The 19260-nt window shown below is 34.6% G+C and overlaps 4 protein-coding genes across 5 annotated transcripts; 3 read left to right on the top strand and 1 right to left on the bottom strand.

Moving 5' to 3' along the window:
- The first annotated feature begins 3219 nt into the window (after positions 1–3219).
- Positions 3220–4840, top strand: LOC120147430 (ATP synthase subunit epsilon, mitochondrial-like). The gene is made up of 2 exons (XM_039160812.1): positions 3220–3508; positions 4661–4840. The coding sequence occupies exons 1-2, from the start codon at positions 3329–3331 to the stop codon at positions 4754–4756; spliced, it is 276 nt and encodes a 91-aa protein (XP_039016743.1). The 5' UTR covers positions 3220–3328; the 3' UTR covers positions 4757–4840.
- Positions 4841–5745: 905 nt separating this feature from the next.
- Positions 5746–7169, top strand: LOC120147405 (cell division cycle protein 123 homolog). 2 transcript variants are annotated; one of them, XM_039160779.1, is made up of 2 exons: positions 5746–5921; positions 6064–7169. In XM_039160779.1, the coding sequence occupies exon 2, from the start codon at positions 6082–6084 to the stop codon at positions 7084–7086; it is 1005 nt and encodes a 334-aa protein (XP_039016710.1). In that variant the 5' UTR covers positions 5746–5921; positions 6064–6081; the 3' UTR covers positions 7087–7169. The 2 variants fall into 2 exon arrangements, with proteins under 2 accessions (XP_039016710.1, XP_039016709.1); XM_039160778.1 differs by having other exon boundaries at positions 5747–5921; positions 6080–7168.
- Positions 7170–9607: 2438 nt separating this feature from the next.
- Positions 9608–14259, bottom strand: LOC120147717 (autophagy-related protein 13b-like). Its single transcript, XM_039161027.1, has 4 exons — positions 14183–14259; positions 12217–13685; positions 11958–12130; positions 9608–10128 (listed from the first exon to the last, which is right to left on the bottom strand). The coding sequence occupies exons 2-4, from the start codon at positions 13594–13596 to the stop codon at positions 9714–9716; spliced, it is 1968 nt and encodes a 655-aa protein (XP_039016958.1). The 5' UTR covers positions 13597–13685; positions 14183–14259; the 3' UTR covers positions 9608–9713.
- A 2424-nt stretch (positions 14260–16683) lies between these two features.
- On the top strand, positions 16684–17352 carry LOC120147651 (RING-H2 finger protein ATL78-like). The gene has a single exon (XM_039160965.1). It carries the CDS (start codon positions 16685–16687, stop codon positions 17285–17287), a length of 603 nt encoding a protein of 200 aa, XP_039016896.1. The 5' UTR covers position 16684; the 3' UTR covers positions 17288–17352.
- The last annotated feature ends 1908 nt before the right edge of the window (positions 17353–19260 follow it).

The raw sequence follows: 19260 nt of genomic DNA, 5'->3' as shown, positions 1-19260 counted from the left end.
ATAGCTCCAGTAACAAGATTGTTACATACATTGTCATCAAAGATCAACGCTCTGTTTACTTGTATTACTAAGTACTAGTATTGTACTATGTAGAAAGCACATATGATTCTGTTTCAAAGCTCGCCCTTTTGTTTTCTCTCTTCACATTTCCCTTTCTCTTTTACTCTATTTCCCCCTGGTCTTCTACTGTTCTTGAGGTGCAGCATGATGGTTGATTGCAGGAGGCAACTGGTTCCACTACTTCTCCTCTGGCTCTTGTTAATGCTTACGTTCATGGTTAGCCACTGTCATGGTTCAAGAACCACGGCCACCAACAACAACGTTTTCAAAATAAACCCGAAATCTCCTTACGTAGGCCACTTCGTCGGGTTCTTGCCTCGACATCTCCCGATTCCATGTCCGGCCCTTCGAGGAAACACAATGACCTCGGCTTACAAAGCTGGAGATCACCATGATGATCGTAGGGAATTAGTATTCCTAAAGAATATTACTTCATCTTTTTCTCTTCTGGGTTCTTTGATTTCATTTTTCAGTTTTCTTACTGGGATTGAATAGTAGGAGTTGGTGACCTGCTCACTGATGTATATGGAGTTGTTAAGCTAAATCGTTTTTTTAAGGCTTTGGGTTTATCAAAAGGAAATAGTTGGTTTTATCTGAATTTTTGTTCTGATTGTGAATAAGATCATGTAGAGAGAGAAAATTAATAGCATGACAGAAAAAGGAGTTCTGATTACTGGATTGTTTTGGTTCATCTATTATCCTCTGTTTGAATAAGAAGAAATTGATATCAAAATATTCACATTTTACTCATTTTTTTTCTTATCAGGTTGATTTTCCACGAAACTCACTCAAAGTTTGACGTGCTAATACTCCGATCTCATCCGATGGTCATTAAACAATACTAATTTTGAGATATGTTGTTCATCTTCTCGAAATAATAATTCTTACCGTTCAAATTTTCGAACAAGCATCCTAAACTCCTCAAATTTGAAAAACTCCCTAAATCCTTAAAATGGTGATTTTTTTTTGTTTGTTTAACTTCATCAATTTTGGATGAGTTTAATGGAAAATCAATCTTAGGAGAAGAGAGAGAATAGAAATACAAACGTTTTGATATCGATTTTGTCGCGAAAGACGACCAGTGATGACTTATTACAAGAGACGATTGAAAAGTGCAATGTCAAAATTTTTAAAATTTAACGAAGAAAATGATACCCCTAAAATTTAGTCTAAAGTAACATTGTTTTAAGTATCAATAGGCACACTAAAATAGTGTTATTTGTTCCTTCGTTTGAATTTTAACGTGGTCTGGTGATAAAATTGTAGTCAAATTAAAATTATATGCTATAATTAGAACAATTAAAAATTAAATGATATAAATAATACATTATATAAAGTTCAATGGTTTCTAGTATAATTTATTCAAAATATTATTAATATCGCTTTTCGGTCGGAATTGGCATACTCATATCATATTCGTATGAGGTGGGTATAGTAATACAATCCAAGGAAAAAGCAACAAACAGGTCCAATTATTATAACACAAGGTCCCTTTTTAGTGTATTTCACATCATATTTGTCACAACAAATGCAAAGAACTCGATAGCTTCCATCGATTCTCCCATGGTGGGGTTGTTGATGGATCCAAAGCCATTTGGTCATCATTCAAAGGTTTCATTGGATTCTTCTCAGCCTTTGAGTTTTTCAAAATAACGTGGCATTGTTGCTTTTAAAATCAAAATCAAATTATCAATAATTAGTTGATCTATTTGAACGAGACACTAGATTCATTAAATAAGGTTAAGGTTTCGAATCTCGACGTTTACGAGTGGAACAAATTAGATTAAAAGGGTTATCCTCACTTCTATAGTACTCGATTCAAATTAATTGATTAATAAATTGGATACTAATAATTATAAAAAATCAAATCAAATTCAATATATGAATCACCTAGACCTAGATCTTGGGCCTATGAGAATAACAATGTGATTATTTAGAATAGATGTAAAACTAATGTGTTGAACTCAATGCGATTGTTTAGTCAACTGGGAACCCAGAGAGCTGCTTGCATTAATAACAAATACGATTCCCCTTTGAAATTATTGGGCGGCTGGATTTTAAAGGCAACATTAGGTGGTCGGTCAGAGGAAAAATCTTGATAATTCACATCGAATATATCGCTATTATGTAGCCAAAATCGTCGTATTTATTCAACACACATGTGATATTGTTGACTTCTTTCATCAACCCTATTTCTAAAATACATGGAAAGAAGAATCAAGTTAGGGTTCATGAAATAAGTCCAAGCAGAAACGTACAAGGTGCAAGGGGAGATGTCAAGCTCAGTGAGTGATTATTGAGATGCATGGTGGTGATAGAGAGTACTTGCATCTCCTATGTGGCTGTTAAGGTTGTGTTAGCATCATGCCCAAAAGCTTGTTTTCATGTGTTACGTCGCCTTCCTCCTATTCATATGACATGCAAATGTAAATTAAACAATAGGGTTGAACAATGAAATTGAAAAAAAAATAAAATATTTGATTCAAATTAAATTATGATGTTTAATTCGGTTTGAATTTTTTATTTTACGACTCGATTTTTATTCTGTTTAGGCATCTAATTTCACAATTCGATTCAATTTTTATTTTTTCATATAAAATTAATTTGTTTTAAATCAAACCCAATTATAAAAGAAAATAATAATGATTCAAATCATTTTTTTTAATTTTTTATAAAATAAATTTAAATAAATAAAATATTAAAATTAATAATATTATTTTTTATGAATTTAAACTTGTGTGTTTGCATTCAGTTTAATCTTAAAGTTTTTTTATTTTAAGTTTGAAAAAAATAATGCCAAAAAAATGCCCATAATTTGATTAAATAATACAATGATTCTTTTTTTTCTTTTCTTTTTGCTTAAAAAGGTTTTGATACCCAACATTTTATTTTGGTGCAAATGTCATTAGGTGAATAAAAACCTTTAGTTGATTAACAATCAATTAAGGACTGACGTGATAAGTCTTATGTGTCCAAAATAATGATGTAACTATACAATGTGTCCAAAGTGATGATGATGTAATATTATCATACATAAAGTGTTGATGTGATATTATCATATGTCTAAATGATGACATAACCCAAAAAAAAATACTTACAGGGATAGAAATGTATATAATGAAGCATAGGCCCAAATCCAGCAATAAAGCAAGTAAAGGCCCCATCAAGCATCAGCCGTTGAAAAGCGAAGAAGAAGAGGAAGGAACAATTCTCCCATTTCCCACAATTTCGTAGTACTCGCAGCCACAACACAGCCCAAGAAAGAAAAATGGCGTCGAACGCGGCGGTTCCGTTCTGGCGTGCAGCCGGCATGACCTATATCACCTACTCCAACATATGCGCCAACCTCGTGAGGAACTGCTTGAAGGAACCTTACAAGACTGAAGCCCTTACTCGTGAGAAAGTCCATTCTCCATCTCCAAGGGACCGATGCAAGCCTGAAAGCCCAGTATGTTTCCTTTCATTCTTCTTCATATCATCTCATATGGGTGTGCTCTTTTCATTCTGATTCATTTCTGTAATCCCGCTGTTTTTTTTATTGGATTCTTTATTATTGTTATTGAATTTACATCTAATGTTGTATATTTGAAGTCTGTTTAATCTCGCGCTTTTGATGTTAATTTTAGTAGCCAAAAGAAAATTAATAATAGAGAAAGATGCACGGGATTGAAGTTAAACTGAAACCCTAAATATTAAATTATGGGTGTTTGGTTGTTACTTTCTCTAATTGCTTCTTAATATCTGGTTGCAATAGAAGACCAATATTCAATAAAATATGATAATACCTCATTTGAATCCATAACTGCAGCTAGTTGGATTTTTCAGTACCCTTTTCTAACCTGATGCAATGTTTAGTTGGATGGGTTTTTGCAGCGTGCTAATTTATGCTTGCATCTGCCAAATTCTTTGTTTGCTGGGTAATTTTCCCTGATTAAAAAATAACAATTGCAGTGGAATGTAACTTAAATTCTTTAATATACTGCTCGATCACACAAAGCTCATATATTGTGGGTTTATTTGGCATAATTATCGGAAACAAGTTGATCAGACCAAATTACATCAGCTGTACTTTTGCTTGCATGAATCCTTAAGGACCTTAACCGTATCTGGTCAATGAATTGTCACTGGCTTCCAGTTTGATAGCTAAATATTTTATGAGCTGTTAGTTTCCGAATTCCCTTTAGTATAGGATGTTAAGTCATGAAGTTTATTTTGTGTGAATCGTCTGTCATTTCCACAGTTCAAATTGCTTTCAAGCTTTCTCATCACGTTGCAGCTGCAATATATACATAGGTTGAAGTAGGATTTATTATCTTCTGCATATCTCTCTAAACATATATATAGAATTCCTTATTTGCTGTATGATGTTGCAAAACTATAAAAATGAAAAAGGAATTTTCTTGTTTGATCAGATTACATCTCTCTTGTATTTAACCATATCTTCACTTGTCTTGGATAGTGGTATGTGTGATTTTAAGCTAATCGTATGATTCAAATGATTGGTCTCTCCTGCTGTACTTTTAGTCCCCTATCAGAATTGATATCATTATTTTCCATTAATGAGAAGTGTTCTGATGGCATATCTATTGGTTAATATCAGCTCTGCGCTCTGATTCCCCTGAAGAATGAGTTTCAAGTTTGGTCATCGAAGTGTCTAGACAGGAAGGATTTGAATCTAGTTTTGTTTGCAATCTGAAACCCTTCTGGAGCATGAGAAAGGTTTCAGTGTTCCAGATGATGTTGAACGTCGTAATAATAATGCACTTTGCGAATTGATTAACATTGACCCTTCACGGGTTATATGCATCTCAAGTATTTTAATGCACTTTGGGACTTGATTAATAATGCACTTGCTGCTTGATATGAACGAATGGCTGATATTACCATGTTCTTTATCAATCCTTGGAAGTAATACAGCTCATCATTGTTCACAGTGATCATAAAAGAATTTGCTTCCTAAAGTTTAACCTGCATCTAATGCACTGAACACAAAATTAAACCCAGTTTTCTATACCATAAATAATGAGCTTAAAACAATCTTCATATCTCAAACAATAAGCAGTAAAGCAACAGAAGTAGACCCGTTTGTGGTTTGTCACGGGCCTTAACCTGTGTTGTTGAGGTTGTCTCTTTCTTTTCGTAATCATCTTAAAAGGAAGGAAAGGATGTCTTAATAAATAGTAAAAGACATTGGAAGACTTTCAATTTTGAAGTTGGATCCTCTAAATAGAAATATAATCACTGTTCATTTTAAAAATTGAACACGGACAAATATTCATGAATTTAGTGTTCTCCATCAACTTTCGGTAATTTTGATTAACACAATAATAAATTTAATCCTTAATATATACATATTATGTCAGTTTAAACTAATTTTAATAAATGTAACATATTCTTCTTCATCTAATAGATATTGGAGATTAAATTTATAATATATTTTAAAATTAATATAATATATTAATATTGATACTAAATTTGCTATTATTTCAACTAAATTTATATATAATTGCTTAAAAAAACCGTTAATTGCAGGATTAATTTTCTTAATTGTTCATTTTCAAAATTAATCGCTCCTCTTGTTTTGTTACGGACTAGTTTATCTAATTTTAAATTGAGAGACCTCAGAAACGATTTTTACCCAAAGAAAGGATTTTTTATCCTGATCAGCTCAGTTATCCCCCAGTGCCTGACCTAGCTGCTCCACTCCGCCGCGGTCTTCCGTTGGTGTTCCCGGACCTCCCATCCCTTCCTTCCCCTTCGACCGGCCTGAACCTTTGGGTGGGCTATGCAGGACCAACAACAATAGCTGCACGGAGCCAGTTTTGCCTTCAAGTTTCCGACAGACCAGAAAATTGAATAAGGTAATTTTGAAACCCTAATTGGAGATTAATTTCTACTTGAGAGTTACATGCATCAGTCTGCTATTTTTTATTTTCTGTTTTGAATCCTACTGTTTGTTACTCTGTTTCGTCTCGCACTCTCTTTGTTTACTTTGTAGAAGAGTGTTTCATTGTTGCAGCTATGAAGGAAGAAGAAGTAAACCGATGCCAGATTCAAGAATGGTACCCAAAATTTAAATCAGTGGCGATTAGGACTTTGATTCATGAGCTTCCTGAATCTTTTGTCCAGTACCTGGTTGATGACTCGGGACCTTTCGTCCTTCCTGTTTCGATCTCAAACGAGGATGCCTTTCCGAATAGAATTCATAATCCAGATGAGGAAGAAGATTATCAAGTATCAGAAGTATACGGAGACGAAGCAGAACCCTCATCGCCACCTTCTTTCCCTGAACTTGAGTTAAAGATTAAGGAGTCAATTGAAGCCCTCGGGGGTGCAATCTTTCCCAAGTTGAATTGGAGTGCACCAAAGGACTCTGCATGGATAAGCACATCCGGGACTCTTCGGTGCACTACATTCACTGACATTGCTCTTTTGCTTCGCGCATCTGACTCCTTGATCCATGATCTATGTCATGCATATGATTCGTGCAGTGACAAAACCATTTCAAGACCCCCAAGATTCTTCCTTGCCCTCCGTAAATGGTACCCGTCTTTACGACCAGAAATGGAATTCCGTTGCTTTGTAAGGGGACAGAAGCTTGTTGGAATTTCGCAGCGGGAGGTCACTACATTTTATCCAGTTCTTTGTGAGAAGAAAAATTATCTTCAAGTGTTGATTGAAGAATTCTTTAATGTCAACGTGAGGCTGAAATTTGAATCAGATGATTACACGTTTGATGTTTATGTCACAGAGGATGAACGAGTAAAGGTGTTGGATTTCAATCCTTGGGGTGCTTTTACATTGCCGTTGCTGTTCACTTGGGACGAATTGGAACAGAATCCGGGGGAAGGAAATTATTTGAACTTGAGAATTGTGGAGAGCCAATGCGCTGTTCGGCCAGGTTTGAAGACGGCAGTTCCATATGATTACTTGGATGTCAGTGAAGGCAGTGGTTGGGACCAATTCCTGAGAAATGCTGATGATGAGCTGCGGAGGCAGGCCAAGTCTCCTGAAGCAGGAGCTTAAGAACTTGATTTCCGTTTCCGTTTTTCTTTTATGCCGGTCGATGTTGCAATTGTTATGACCAAGAGCTTCTTCTGCTTTGTTCTGTAATGCAGAACTTGTTTTAGGGAGAGAATTAATAACATAGAATTCAAGAACTTCCATTGTTGACGTCCATCATTTTAATTTTTTATGTTAGGACTGGTTGGAATTCAGGAATCTCTTAAAAGCTTACATTGTGGAGTGTCGACAGCCATTCAATCAATCAGATCCAAGTGTTGAGCTGATTCTAGAGTGATTCTTGTTCATGTTCAATATGTTCTTTTTTTCGGTGCTTTGTTTCTCATAAATTTTTTCAAAATATATATATATATTTTTAAAAAAATATGAAGATCTTTTGAAAAAGTAAAAAGTTTTTCTGACATTTGGATCATGTAAAGTATTTATAGATTAAACTATAATGGTAATTATTGTTAAGACGCTTTTACTTAGGTCACTAAAATAAAATAAATTTCAAACTGATTTAACGACAGTTGATGGTATACGTTCATATCATTTTTTCTTAATATCTTATTTAGCCTGATAGTAGGACGTTACACCCACTCGCTAAAGGTTTTAGGTTCAAATTCCCTTAGGTGGCGTATGGTTTGCTGTAATGTTTTGAGGGAATTGAAATCTGTGAAGGAATTGAAATCTGTAGGAATTGGAATCTGAAACCTGTTTGATTGGCAGGAAATTGAATTTGAATCCAATTCCTTATTTTGTTTGGTTCGCTGACATGTCAGATGAATTTGATTTCAGTAATGTAAAATGACAAAATTGCCCTTCTTATTTTTTTGCTTAATTTTAGTTTGTTTTATAACTTACATGTAGCAATATATTATAAAATTTAAAAAATATTAAATTTTCATTTTATTGATTGATTATTCATTTCAATAAATTATAAAAATCATACTAATAAACATCATAAGTTTAAATCGTCCCAATTAGGGATGGCTATGGGTCGGGTTTTTGGTCCACCTGACCCGACCCAAGAACAAGGGAACCTCCACCCGAGACCGACCCGACCCGACCAAAATAATGTTTCACCCGACCCGACCCGAAATAATAAAAAAATTATTTTTATTCAATAAAAACAATGACTTAATTGAATATATATACAGGGGTATTATTGTAATTATTCCTAATTATATATGGTAATATTATATATTCTTTCGGGTCGGGTCTGGTCGGGTATTTTTTATTTCAGTAATGTAAAATGACATAATTGTCTTTCTTATTTTTTTGCTTAATTTTAATTTGTTTTATAACTTACATGTAGCAATATATTATAAAATTTAAAAAATATTAAATTTTTATTTTATTGATTGATTATTCATTTCAATAAATTATAAAAATCATACTAATAAACATTATAAGTTAAAATCATCCCAATTAGGGATGGTCATGGGTAGGGTTTTTGGTCCACCCGACCCGAGAACAAGGGAACCTCCACCCGAGACCTGACCCGACCCAACCAAAATAAAGTTTCACCCGACCCGACCCGAAATAATAAAAAAATATTTTTATTCAATAAAAACAATGACTTAATTGAAAAAAATTATATATAGAGGGGTATTATTGTAATTATTCCTAAATATATAAGGTAATATTATATATTCTTTCGGGTCGGGTCGGGTATTTTCACCATAAACCCAAACCCGACCCGAATATCACACTTAAAAACCCGACCCGAACCCGAATATCACACTTAAAAAAAACCTAACCCGACCCCGATTTTTTTTTTTAAATTCAACCCGATCCCAAATTTTTAAAAAAAAATCCGACCTGAATACTAAAAGATTGGTGAGTTTAGTATGGTCAAATTTCACATTCCCTCCTCCAAATGATTTCAATTCCATCATGTTATGGATGAAATTTATTTTCCCTCCCTTAATGGATTTGGATTCCAATTCCCCCTTTGAAAACTTGAACCAAACATGAGAAAGTGGTGGAATTGAATTCCAATTCCCCCTAATTCCAAGGGGTTCCAGCAAACCAAACACCACCTTAGTCTCATGTGTTTTTCCTTGATCGATCACAACTTAATTTAAATATTAGATTTTGTAAAAAAAATATAACTTGTTTATTTAATTCAGTGGTTGAGCATTGCATATACTCCTCGATGATCCCCCAAAGTCATATTCATTTTTCCTTAATTTATAAATTAAAAATGTTGAAAGACAAACAAAACCAAACTCGATCACCTAAACGTTACAGACAAGGCCCTAGACCTGAGTGGACAGGCAATCGCATAGGAGCAGAGCACTGAGCAGACACATTGCACCTCGAATTCAAAAAAAGCTAAACATAGAGATATACGTTGCTAAACACATATATATATATATATATAGCCCATACATCTGTAGATCTACAAGATATAAATTACTTAGATTAGAGAGAGAGAAAAGTTGGGTTTTACAAGTTTTCCAGGCCAACAGATACTTCTCTTGTAGAATAGATATTATCTAAAACTATATCAAATATACATACGTATATATACCTTTATCTACAATAGAAGGGGAAAATGTCTTCAGCCGTATAGCAATCTCAGGAACCATAATTCTGTACATATGTGCAATATATACCAATATAGTAGAATTTCATAATTCTCATGTACCTTTGCTGATCCTGGAATGTTCAGCCGCAGAAGCAAAACTAGCAGATGTGTAAGCCTTACCCCCTTCACTAAGCAACAGATTTTTCATCACTTTGTAACCCCGAAGTTCCTCTAATGCATCAGCAGTTGTCTTTGATGCAACAAGCCTCGAAGATGCAGTACTCAAAGCAGCAGCAGGTTCAACGGTCACAGCCTCAGAGATCTGACTTTGCTTTTGGATGCTGTTGCTCCACATTTCTGGCCTTGAGGCTTCTGAAAAATTAAGGGAGACGTCCTGGCGAAGAGGAGGGGCTTTTTTCAGCATACGGACAAGAGCACCAACTGCAGCATCTGGGGATTTTCTATTCATGAACAACCCCGCTTCATTTGCATCAGATGGATGCATTCTTTTATCGTAAGACTCGGCTCTACAGAATATGCAAAAAGAACACCGTTTCAGTTAACAAAACAATTCAGAAAATTTTTGAAGCAGTACCAGAGGTAAAACAGGAAGGTCTAGCAGTTCCAGTAATATTTATCCGTGCCAATTCAGATCAAGTGTTGACAATCATGATAAACGGTATATGGTGTTTTCTCCAATTTCGGAAATCATAAATGATGGATTGTGGCTATGGAGATGAAAATTGCTACTCATTTTCTATTAAGCGCCAACTTCAGTTAAATGATCAAACGGATTTTCTCAAGGGATAATTCCAAACCAACAATAGCAGAAAAGAAAATTCCCCACACTCGAACTATCTTTAAAACGTTCAGACTTCTCCACCGGCGCTAATTTAGAGATTAAATAAATATAAGTGAAAAGAAGAGAAATTGTCATTTCAAGCTAACCTCAATAACAGGTTAGTCGGATAATGCAGAAAGGAAACTATAGAATGTTTTGGAAATAACCACATCCTGTCAATAGCGGGTGTTTCTTAATCACCGATCTCTTTCTTTTTACTCAACTTGATCATCTAAATTTAAATTAATTTAATTATTCACCAACTAACAATGAGAATAAGGGAGTTAATAAAGAAAATCCCATTCTTTTTACTCAATCGTCTGAAAACTAGAAAGCAAACCATACATGGTAACTCTACATATGGTAACTCTACATAGATGATTAACAGAAACCTATATTGATTACTGAACCAGATATTCCACTATGGTTACTACCCCGACTACATATTGAAATCTAAAATAACCACCTAGTTCTCTTTCTTAAAACAACAAAGACCACTTTATAAGGTAATTCTCTGTAGATGATAAAGAGATACTCATGCTAATTCCAGAACCAGATATTTCACTATGACTACTACCAGGACTAGATATAGAAATTTATAATGCAAGTCGGGTTGTCTTTCTGAAAACTAGAAAGCAAAGTTTAGCTGGTAAGATATATCCCGATTCCTGAACCAAATATTCAGCTAGTAGGGCTACTATCAGCTCAATATTGAAATTTTTAATGCACAATCTCTGCATTGAAGAACATTTATTCAGTTTCCTAGAAAGTTCATCAGTTTTGATGCTAACTTTACATCTTGAGAGATAAAAAATCGTTCGAGACACAGTCCACTCCACACACACGCAAACAAAAGGGGAAAAAATGAGATTTACTACTCTTAGCATATACATAATGGCTTATATATGTTGAGTGACAAAGAAACTCACACAGGAATGCCGTGGAAGAGAGAACAGTTCTCAAGTGTTAAGTAAATGAAACAGAAAAGAGAATAGAGAGAATTAGGAATTCTCTGTTGGTTCAAGCATAAACTGAAATGGTGCTTACAAGAGTTTATATGCAGAATCCTAGATAGATAACTGCTATTAACTTCCAGTAACAGAATAACTTCCCCTTGACTGCTAACAAGTCACTGACAATAACGGACATAACCGCCATGACCTACAAGATTAACTACCTTATTCCTTTTACACTTATCAATGGCTTACGAGATTTTTTAGCAAGTTTATACCATTTTGAGCAGTAGGACACAGAAGCATAGATAAACTATGCACAGGGCAAGTTAACACAACCAAATTAAGTCCTCAACTGATGATTCATAAAATTGATGCCGCAGATCTCAAATTTGTAAGAACAACTAAAAAGATACAAATCCTCAAGAAACCAGGATAAAAATAACATCCAGTAGTAAAAAGTAAACTTAGTAAATTAATTGTATGAATTGGAATTATCCACAAATGATGCAAAAGGGTTAAGAGAAGTAATAAAAAACATTACATGAATTCTGTGGATTACCTGCTACCAGGGTCCGTCATTTCATCATCCTCCACATCAAATGGACAAAGAAACTCAGAGTCATCAAAATCATCTTGTATAGACCTACTGGAACTTGAAATTCGTGGTGAACTGCAGGAAGATACCTTCATTCCAGAATATTTCTGACAGTCTTCTTTCCCGAAAGAGAACAGCTACAAAAGACAAAAGATAAATAAATTCCAAGTTGAAAAACAAGATGCACTATAAATGACGATGTGATAATGTGCATATGAAATACCTTCTCAATTGTTGCACCAGTTTCAGCAGGTACCCTAAAATTATCAGTCCTAGAAGTATCGGTTCTTGTAATTTTAAGGGGAGGTGATGGTGGCAAATTGTGCTTGTCAGACAATGCAGGGGAATTAACAAGCTTAGGACCTGGTATGTCAACAGGAGCACTTTCAGAGCGTAAAAGAGCTTCTGATAAATGAGACCTAGGTATGTGGATGGGGCGTGATGGTGATGGGGAAGGGGAAGCAGAGAAATTGGGGGAAGGACAATACTCATCTAAGTTCATAACCTTCTTATGAGCTAGTGATGTTTCACGAGGATGAGAAGGTAAGCTCATAGGCGGCAACCGCTGAGAGCTCTGGTTAGAAACCAATGAGTGCGACTCCGAATGTGTTGGTGATGGTGAGAAAGAAACCAAAGGTGGTGAAGCCTTGTAATGGTCATAACTCCAACTATGCCTTCTTGAGAATGGTAAAGATGTTGGAGAGCCGTGAGACATAGGAAGAGAAGGAAATCTCCTCAATGGGTCTGCCAATGGGCTCCCAACATAATTTGGTATAAATTGAGGGGACATAGGGGTTGACGACTCCGAGCTTGTATCTGAGATTGATGAATAGTACAAAACAGAAAGGCAAAGCCTTCCGCAAGAAGTGTCCACAGGGGTAAACCAAAATCGCTGCATATCAGCCTCTTCTTTATGAGCCAAGGGCTCAACAAAAGAAGATACCCTAGGAACAATCTTAAAGGCACAGATTTGACCGGATGAATTGAGATCGCGAAAAATGTTGTAAGCAGGCAAAAGCCTCACAGTCACGTATAAGGACCTCAACAACAATATCAATTTCTTATATAATGCACTCAAATTATAACAGCTAGACCTTCTATTCCCTAAATTATAATCCCTACCCTTTCTACTTTCATGCTGCACCAACCATCTTTCTATAATCTTTTCACTTCTCATCTCCCTGCCTGATTCTTCTTGATCAGAATTCCAGCAAAGCGAATTCTTATCTTTAGAAGACAAATTCACAACAAGATCCCTTTTGGGGGAAAAACTTGCAGGTCCCCAATCAAGAGGTTTTTGTTCCAATATAACATCAACAACTACCGACTCAAAATTACTCTGCCGACAAAGGTCAAGATTTTGTAGCGCTGAAGGGCACTCCCTAATAGCTAAATTGAACCATTTATCTCTTGGTCTTACACTAGATGAAGAGGATGAGGATGAAGATGGAGAGGACACAGTTTGTTCACCGCTATAATTACGTGATGACACATAAGGAGACCTCGATTCAAGAATTATAAAAAGACTCTTATAGAAGAATTCAGTGATAATTTGTTCCATTTTGGCTGCTTCAGTGTGAGAACTCGTATGAGTTGATGCCATAACTTACAAATTTGCTACAAGTGGAACAATCAAACCCTTTAAAGAGAAATTGAGATTATAAACTCGAAACACCTCGGGAGACAATCTCACTGCAGATAGAATTAGAAAAGCCATAAGGAACAATAAAAACAAAAAGCTCAAACATCGATATAAACCCAGTAAGAAATAACTCAAAAGGATCTAAATTAACCAGTGAAAATAGCAGACAGAAAGAAGAAGAAAAAAGTAGTACGAGCAGCAGCCATACAAATATTTTTATCAAATAAACGCTAACAGGAAAACTCAATTAAAAATCAAAGCAAACAACAAACAGCTTAGACTTTTGTTTTCTTATGTTCTTTATAAAATTAAATTGCCCCAGTTTGTGTAACGAACACGTTTGAGCACATATGCCATTTTTCTAGTAATTTTTGCGTTGAGTTTTTCTCGTCATCATCCATCTCAGTTTCCCCAGATTTATTTCGAAAAAAATAATTGAACAACTTTGAAAGCAAATTGAAGATTACATACCCAGAAAGCAAAAACCAAACTAAATTAATTTTAAAAAATAATAGGGCAAAGGAAGGTAAGAGAGAAGCTGAGTCACCTGTTTGGTAATGGAGTGAATTTAATGAACCATGCTTTATTTTCTGTTTAACAGGCTTATCTCCTCCTTGTTTGGTAAAAATATATTTCTCTTGGATTTGATGAATATATAAGACTATTTAGGGAAAGCAAATAAAGAAGACGCCAAAGAAGTTATCGTGTAGTTAGAAGTTGGAAGCAAGCAGGGGAGCGGATGGATGGGGGACCCTTGACCTTGCCACCTCATCATTTTCGTTTGGTGTTTTTTATTTATGTGTATGGGCCGAATTATTGGGCATCTGAGCCTTGACCAGTGCTACAGCTAAACGGGCCACCACTTGCCCAAACTATGTCGTTTAAATCACCTTGCCTTTGTAGTTGTAAGAAACAAGCAAATGGATTCTATCGTACCATATAACATCTACGTCTAAAATAAAGAATATACGATAAATTTAAAAAATTTAAAAAGATGATTAATTTTTTAATCATTTTACGAATAAAAAAACATAAATCAAACAATTTCAACGATTAGAAGATTGTTGTAATCCCTTAAAATTATAAATTCGAACATCGTGGATGTCTTAAAGCAAATACTCATTCATCAAGTGATTTTAAAATCACTTTATTATTATTATTTAAAATCAACTAATATTTTATAATTTTTCATATCCCATTAATTAGAAAAAAATATTTCTAATAAAAAAATTATTTACATATTTCCCCCTTAAATAAAACACTACAACCATCAGATGCTTTCAATGGCCAATACCAACCGGTCCACATTTGATTCACCACTTCCCATGACCCGCAAACGTACCTTCCGAACAAAAAGAACAGAGAAAAGCAATATTTTGTTTTAAACACTAATCCCACATTTGGTGCCCACTTACAACATGATATTTCAATGTAGCATGCTGCAAGATTACAATCATATGTAATAATTACATCCATATATCAATAATCGAGTTGATAATTAAAGCATTAAACCCACCACCAAAATATATCTGTACAATCTTATTAAAAATATTAAAATTATACCCGATAAAATTTGAGTCCAGATCATAAATTGTGATTATTTCTAGAAAATATTTTCAGATAGCAATTAGTGTTTGTTTGAAAAAATGTGATAAATTAGAAATTTTGAACCGGATTTTATATGGATAAAGGTGAAGATTCGAATGGTAAATTTATTGATTCATATTTTATTTTATTGGACTTTTACAACGATATCTCATATGTCAAAAACGGTTGAATGGTGAATGAGAAATTGGTAGTCAAAGTAGTATATATTTTGAATGTTTCGAATTAAAAGGATATTTTATGATTTCTTTAAATTAAGATATTAATAGGATAATGTTATATTATTAATGAATTTATATTTGATTAAAATATAGTATTATAGTTCCGGGATTGTTATACCTTAATTTTAAAATATATTAGTCATGAATTTATATTCGAATAAAATATGATATTATAGTTTCAGAAAAACTACTATACCTTATTTTAAAATATATTATTAATGAATTTATTTCGCCATTATAGTTCCGATAGGATTATTATACCTTAATTTCAATCATATATTATTTTTAATTATCTTCCTACGAGAAAATCCTATAAATATTGTGTAAACCTTCAAGGTTAGTTTTTGTGATAGATGATCATCTAATTTTTACACTTTGAAAGATAGATGATTGACGATTTCAAGTACCAAGTAATAATCGAAAATCTATCTTAACATAAATATTTGTTTCTATATTATTCTCTTTTAATTATTTAATTTAATTTTTTTTATTATCTTGGATTATTATACTTATAACACCAAGAGGAAATGGATTCAAAGATCTCACAATAGTTATTTTATCTTATTTTATTTCTTCTTTCCTCTATGCGGGAAAGCTGGAAACAGTTAACGGACCTGATTTTGACAGAAAAATAATTACACTAAAACAACATATGGATTCTCGAAAGCAACACCAGATCTTATCTAACATGCCACCCAGTTGGTTGTAGATATCTGATTAGTCACCCAAAATATTATATTATCAAGTGCAAATTATGTGTACTAGTGTGATGGTCAATATGAACTTAGTTAGCCAGTGGGAAAAAGCAACTTCCACTTGGATATACAGGAATATCACCATTGGCTTATATCTCTACCAGCTTACAAGTTGCTCGAAATAACTATGTAATCATACCTGCAAATTGTGGATTTAACTGTTGTTTCAGGCAGCTGATTTGCTCTCTGGGGACCAACTCCACTACTGTCCCTGTCGTCGTTACATCATTAAAGATTCAGTTTGATCTCGGACAACTTCTGATATCGAAAAGAAAATATCATCCGTTAATGTCCTTTCCAGCACGACTGGTTAGTGACTGAGCTTTCATTGAAGGCAAAAACGGATAAAAAGTTGTCACTTTTCTAATATAGAACAGGGAAAAGCTTAATGGGATAAAAAATTGTTTAACTTTTCCATGTGTATATAATCTTTCATTGGAACCAACTCTTGGAACCACAATCTCAAACATGTCTACTTCTTCAACACCTACACAATTATCCCAACACTTGTTTGAATCCTTCCATCCGAGAAAATTTCTGCAACATTCGTCTCTTTATTTACCCGAATCCCCGGTGATTTCCCCGGCTCAAGCTAACGATCATGGCCTCTTTCAAACCAACTTCGATGCGAATGTAATTTTTGTTCTCTCAGTCCTTATGTTCAGTGTGTTCACGACTTTGGGGTTGTTTTTCATCATGAAGTGTGTAATTCGATGCTCGAGTTCTATTACTGCAACTGCAAACGCATCGGCCAAGTTGGGGACAGCAGGAGTTGAGAAGAAAGCTTTAAAAGCCTTCCCGACGATGAAATATACATCCGAGTTGAAACTGCCGGGCTTGGACTCGGCTTGTGTTATATGCTTGTCCGAGTTTGTTGCGGGGGAACGTGTGCGGATTTTGCCGCAGTGCAACCACGGATTTCATATTCGATGCATCGATAAATGGCTTAGTTCGCACTCTTCGTGTCCTACGTGCAGACACTGCCTGACTGCAACGGACCAAAAGACTGGTGTTGACTGCAACAGGACAGAGTCATTGGTACAGTCTGGTCCGGTGCAAGAAATTGTATAGCAGCAAAGAGGTAGAAAAATTGGGAATCTTATAAGGCATAATTAGAGGGATTTAAAAGGCAAGCTTCAGTGTAATTGTTCTTAGACGAGGATATGTAAACAATCGAATTTCTGTGTATTGTCTGGAGACTGAAATTCAATACCAATTTTTACAATAATTACTACTTCAATTGACTTCAAAACCCTGGATCATGGGAAACTTTCTACTTTCAGAATCCTCTTAACATTCTCATAAACTGTGGGTGATAATTATTGACGACCATTTACTCTAATTCTTGTACTGAAATGTAAATCATACATGAATAATAACTAATGCTCCGACCATTAGAGTTAAAAATAAATGAATAATAGCTGCAGTATTAGAAGATAGATTGAGACCAACCTTTATAACCTTTGATTATACCAATTTGGCAATTGAAAAATACCCCGTGTTCCTTTCAAATTATATAACCTTTAGGTAGCTAATAAAAATACTATATTATAAAATGTAAGTATCTTAGTTGGATTGATAATGTGAACCTAGTTATCCACTTCAAATTATAAAACTGTTGTTCACTACAGCAAGACAAAGTCAGTTGATCTAACAGTCTGTTCCAATGCATTAAAGTGTATAGTAGCAAGGAAGTAGAAAGTTGTGGCTGTTTGAAGGCATAATTAGATGAATTAAGTAGGCAATCTTTAGTATAACTGTACTGTTCTTAGGCAGGATATTTCAACAATTTAAATTCTTTGTCTGTTCTCTGATAACTGAAATTCATTAGCTAGGTTTAGGATTTTTTATAGTATGAGGTGATTAGAATATAGTATTTGTGATTTTTTTTCTTAATCTATTGATAACATACACAAATTCTATAGGCACCACTACTCAAATCTAAATATTTTAAAAATAATAATATTTCATTTTATTACTAAGATCACTCAAAAATTTTATACCTGTCACAAAGTTTGATGAACATGTTACCAAAGCCTTCAAGGAATGGTGTGTTTTCTATATAAGCTGCATTCATGGGCCATAGAAGGGTTTAAGGAAAGACATTCTCTAGAACATGGGCCTTCTTTTCTTTCAGTATGTGCATCCCATCTCTCTAGGTATAGGCTTTGGGTCAACAACTGAACTCACCATAGGGGAAAGTCATGTAAATTCATAATCCCCAGATACACTCTACATCAAATCAAATGACAAAAATAAAATTCAGTCAGTGATGGTGTAGCAAGTGGTCCCCTAAATACAAATTTTGGGGCAGCCTTGGAAACCCATAATTTTGGATAACGAGATCATGTGTGCATTGTAATATAAAGTTGAATGGAACTATCACACCCCAAATTTAATTTACAATAATAATAATAATAATAATAATAATAAATAATTTTATTAAAGTAGGGATCAAATTGAAAGTTTTTGGAACTTGTAGCTCATTTCAAAAAGTTATAGGAAGTTTAGGGACTTAACCTCAAATTTTTTTCATTTTACGTCGACAAAGAAAAAAAAAGGAAAGAAGTTGTGGCTGAGGGGTTTCAAACCCTTGTTCAGTGGTATAGTCGCCTAAGCCATAGCTATTTAAGCTAGGGTACTATTTGGGATATTTTTATTAAATATATATGTTAATGTTTAAGTTCGGGATAGTACCCCGAAATCCCCAAATTGAACCCTCAAATCCCTAAATATCTCAAGCCTCCACCGCCACCTGCCCACTGTCATTCATCGGTCTCTGGCCAGTGGTGGCTTACACCACCCATAGCAACAGCTCTGTCATCGTCGTGCGACCTCAACCCCAACTGTTGTTTCCCCAAGAAGCCAACGGTTTGTCGTAGATCAAACAAAAAATCGTTCGACTCCTCCTCCGCCTGTTTCCACATCTGTCAGCCCTGTTCATCACTGCTCTACCCACTGGAAGTGCCTTGGCCGTCCGATCAAAACCTTGTTGGCCGATTGATGTGAGATGACGTTGTTTGCCGTGGAAGGCGCCGGGAAGT

The sequence above is a fragment of the Hibiscus syriacus genome, unplaced genomic scaffold, assembly GCF_006381635.1.
Source record: "Hibiscus syriacus cultivar Baekdansim isolate YM2019G1 unplaced genomic scaffold, ASM638163v2 tig00110940_pilon, whole genome shotgun sequence".
NCBI classification, from domain to species: Eukaryota; Viridiplantae; Streptophyta; class Magnoliopsida; order Malvales; family Malvaceae; genus Hibiscus; species Hibiscus syriacus.
Note: the sequence above shows the minus strand (reverse complement) of the source record. Positions and strands in the feature narration are given on the sequence as shown.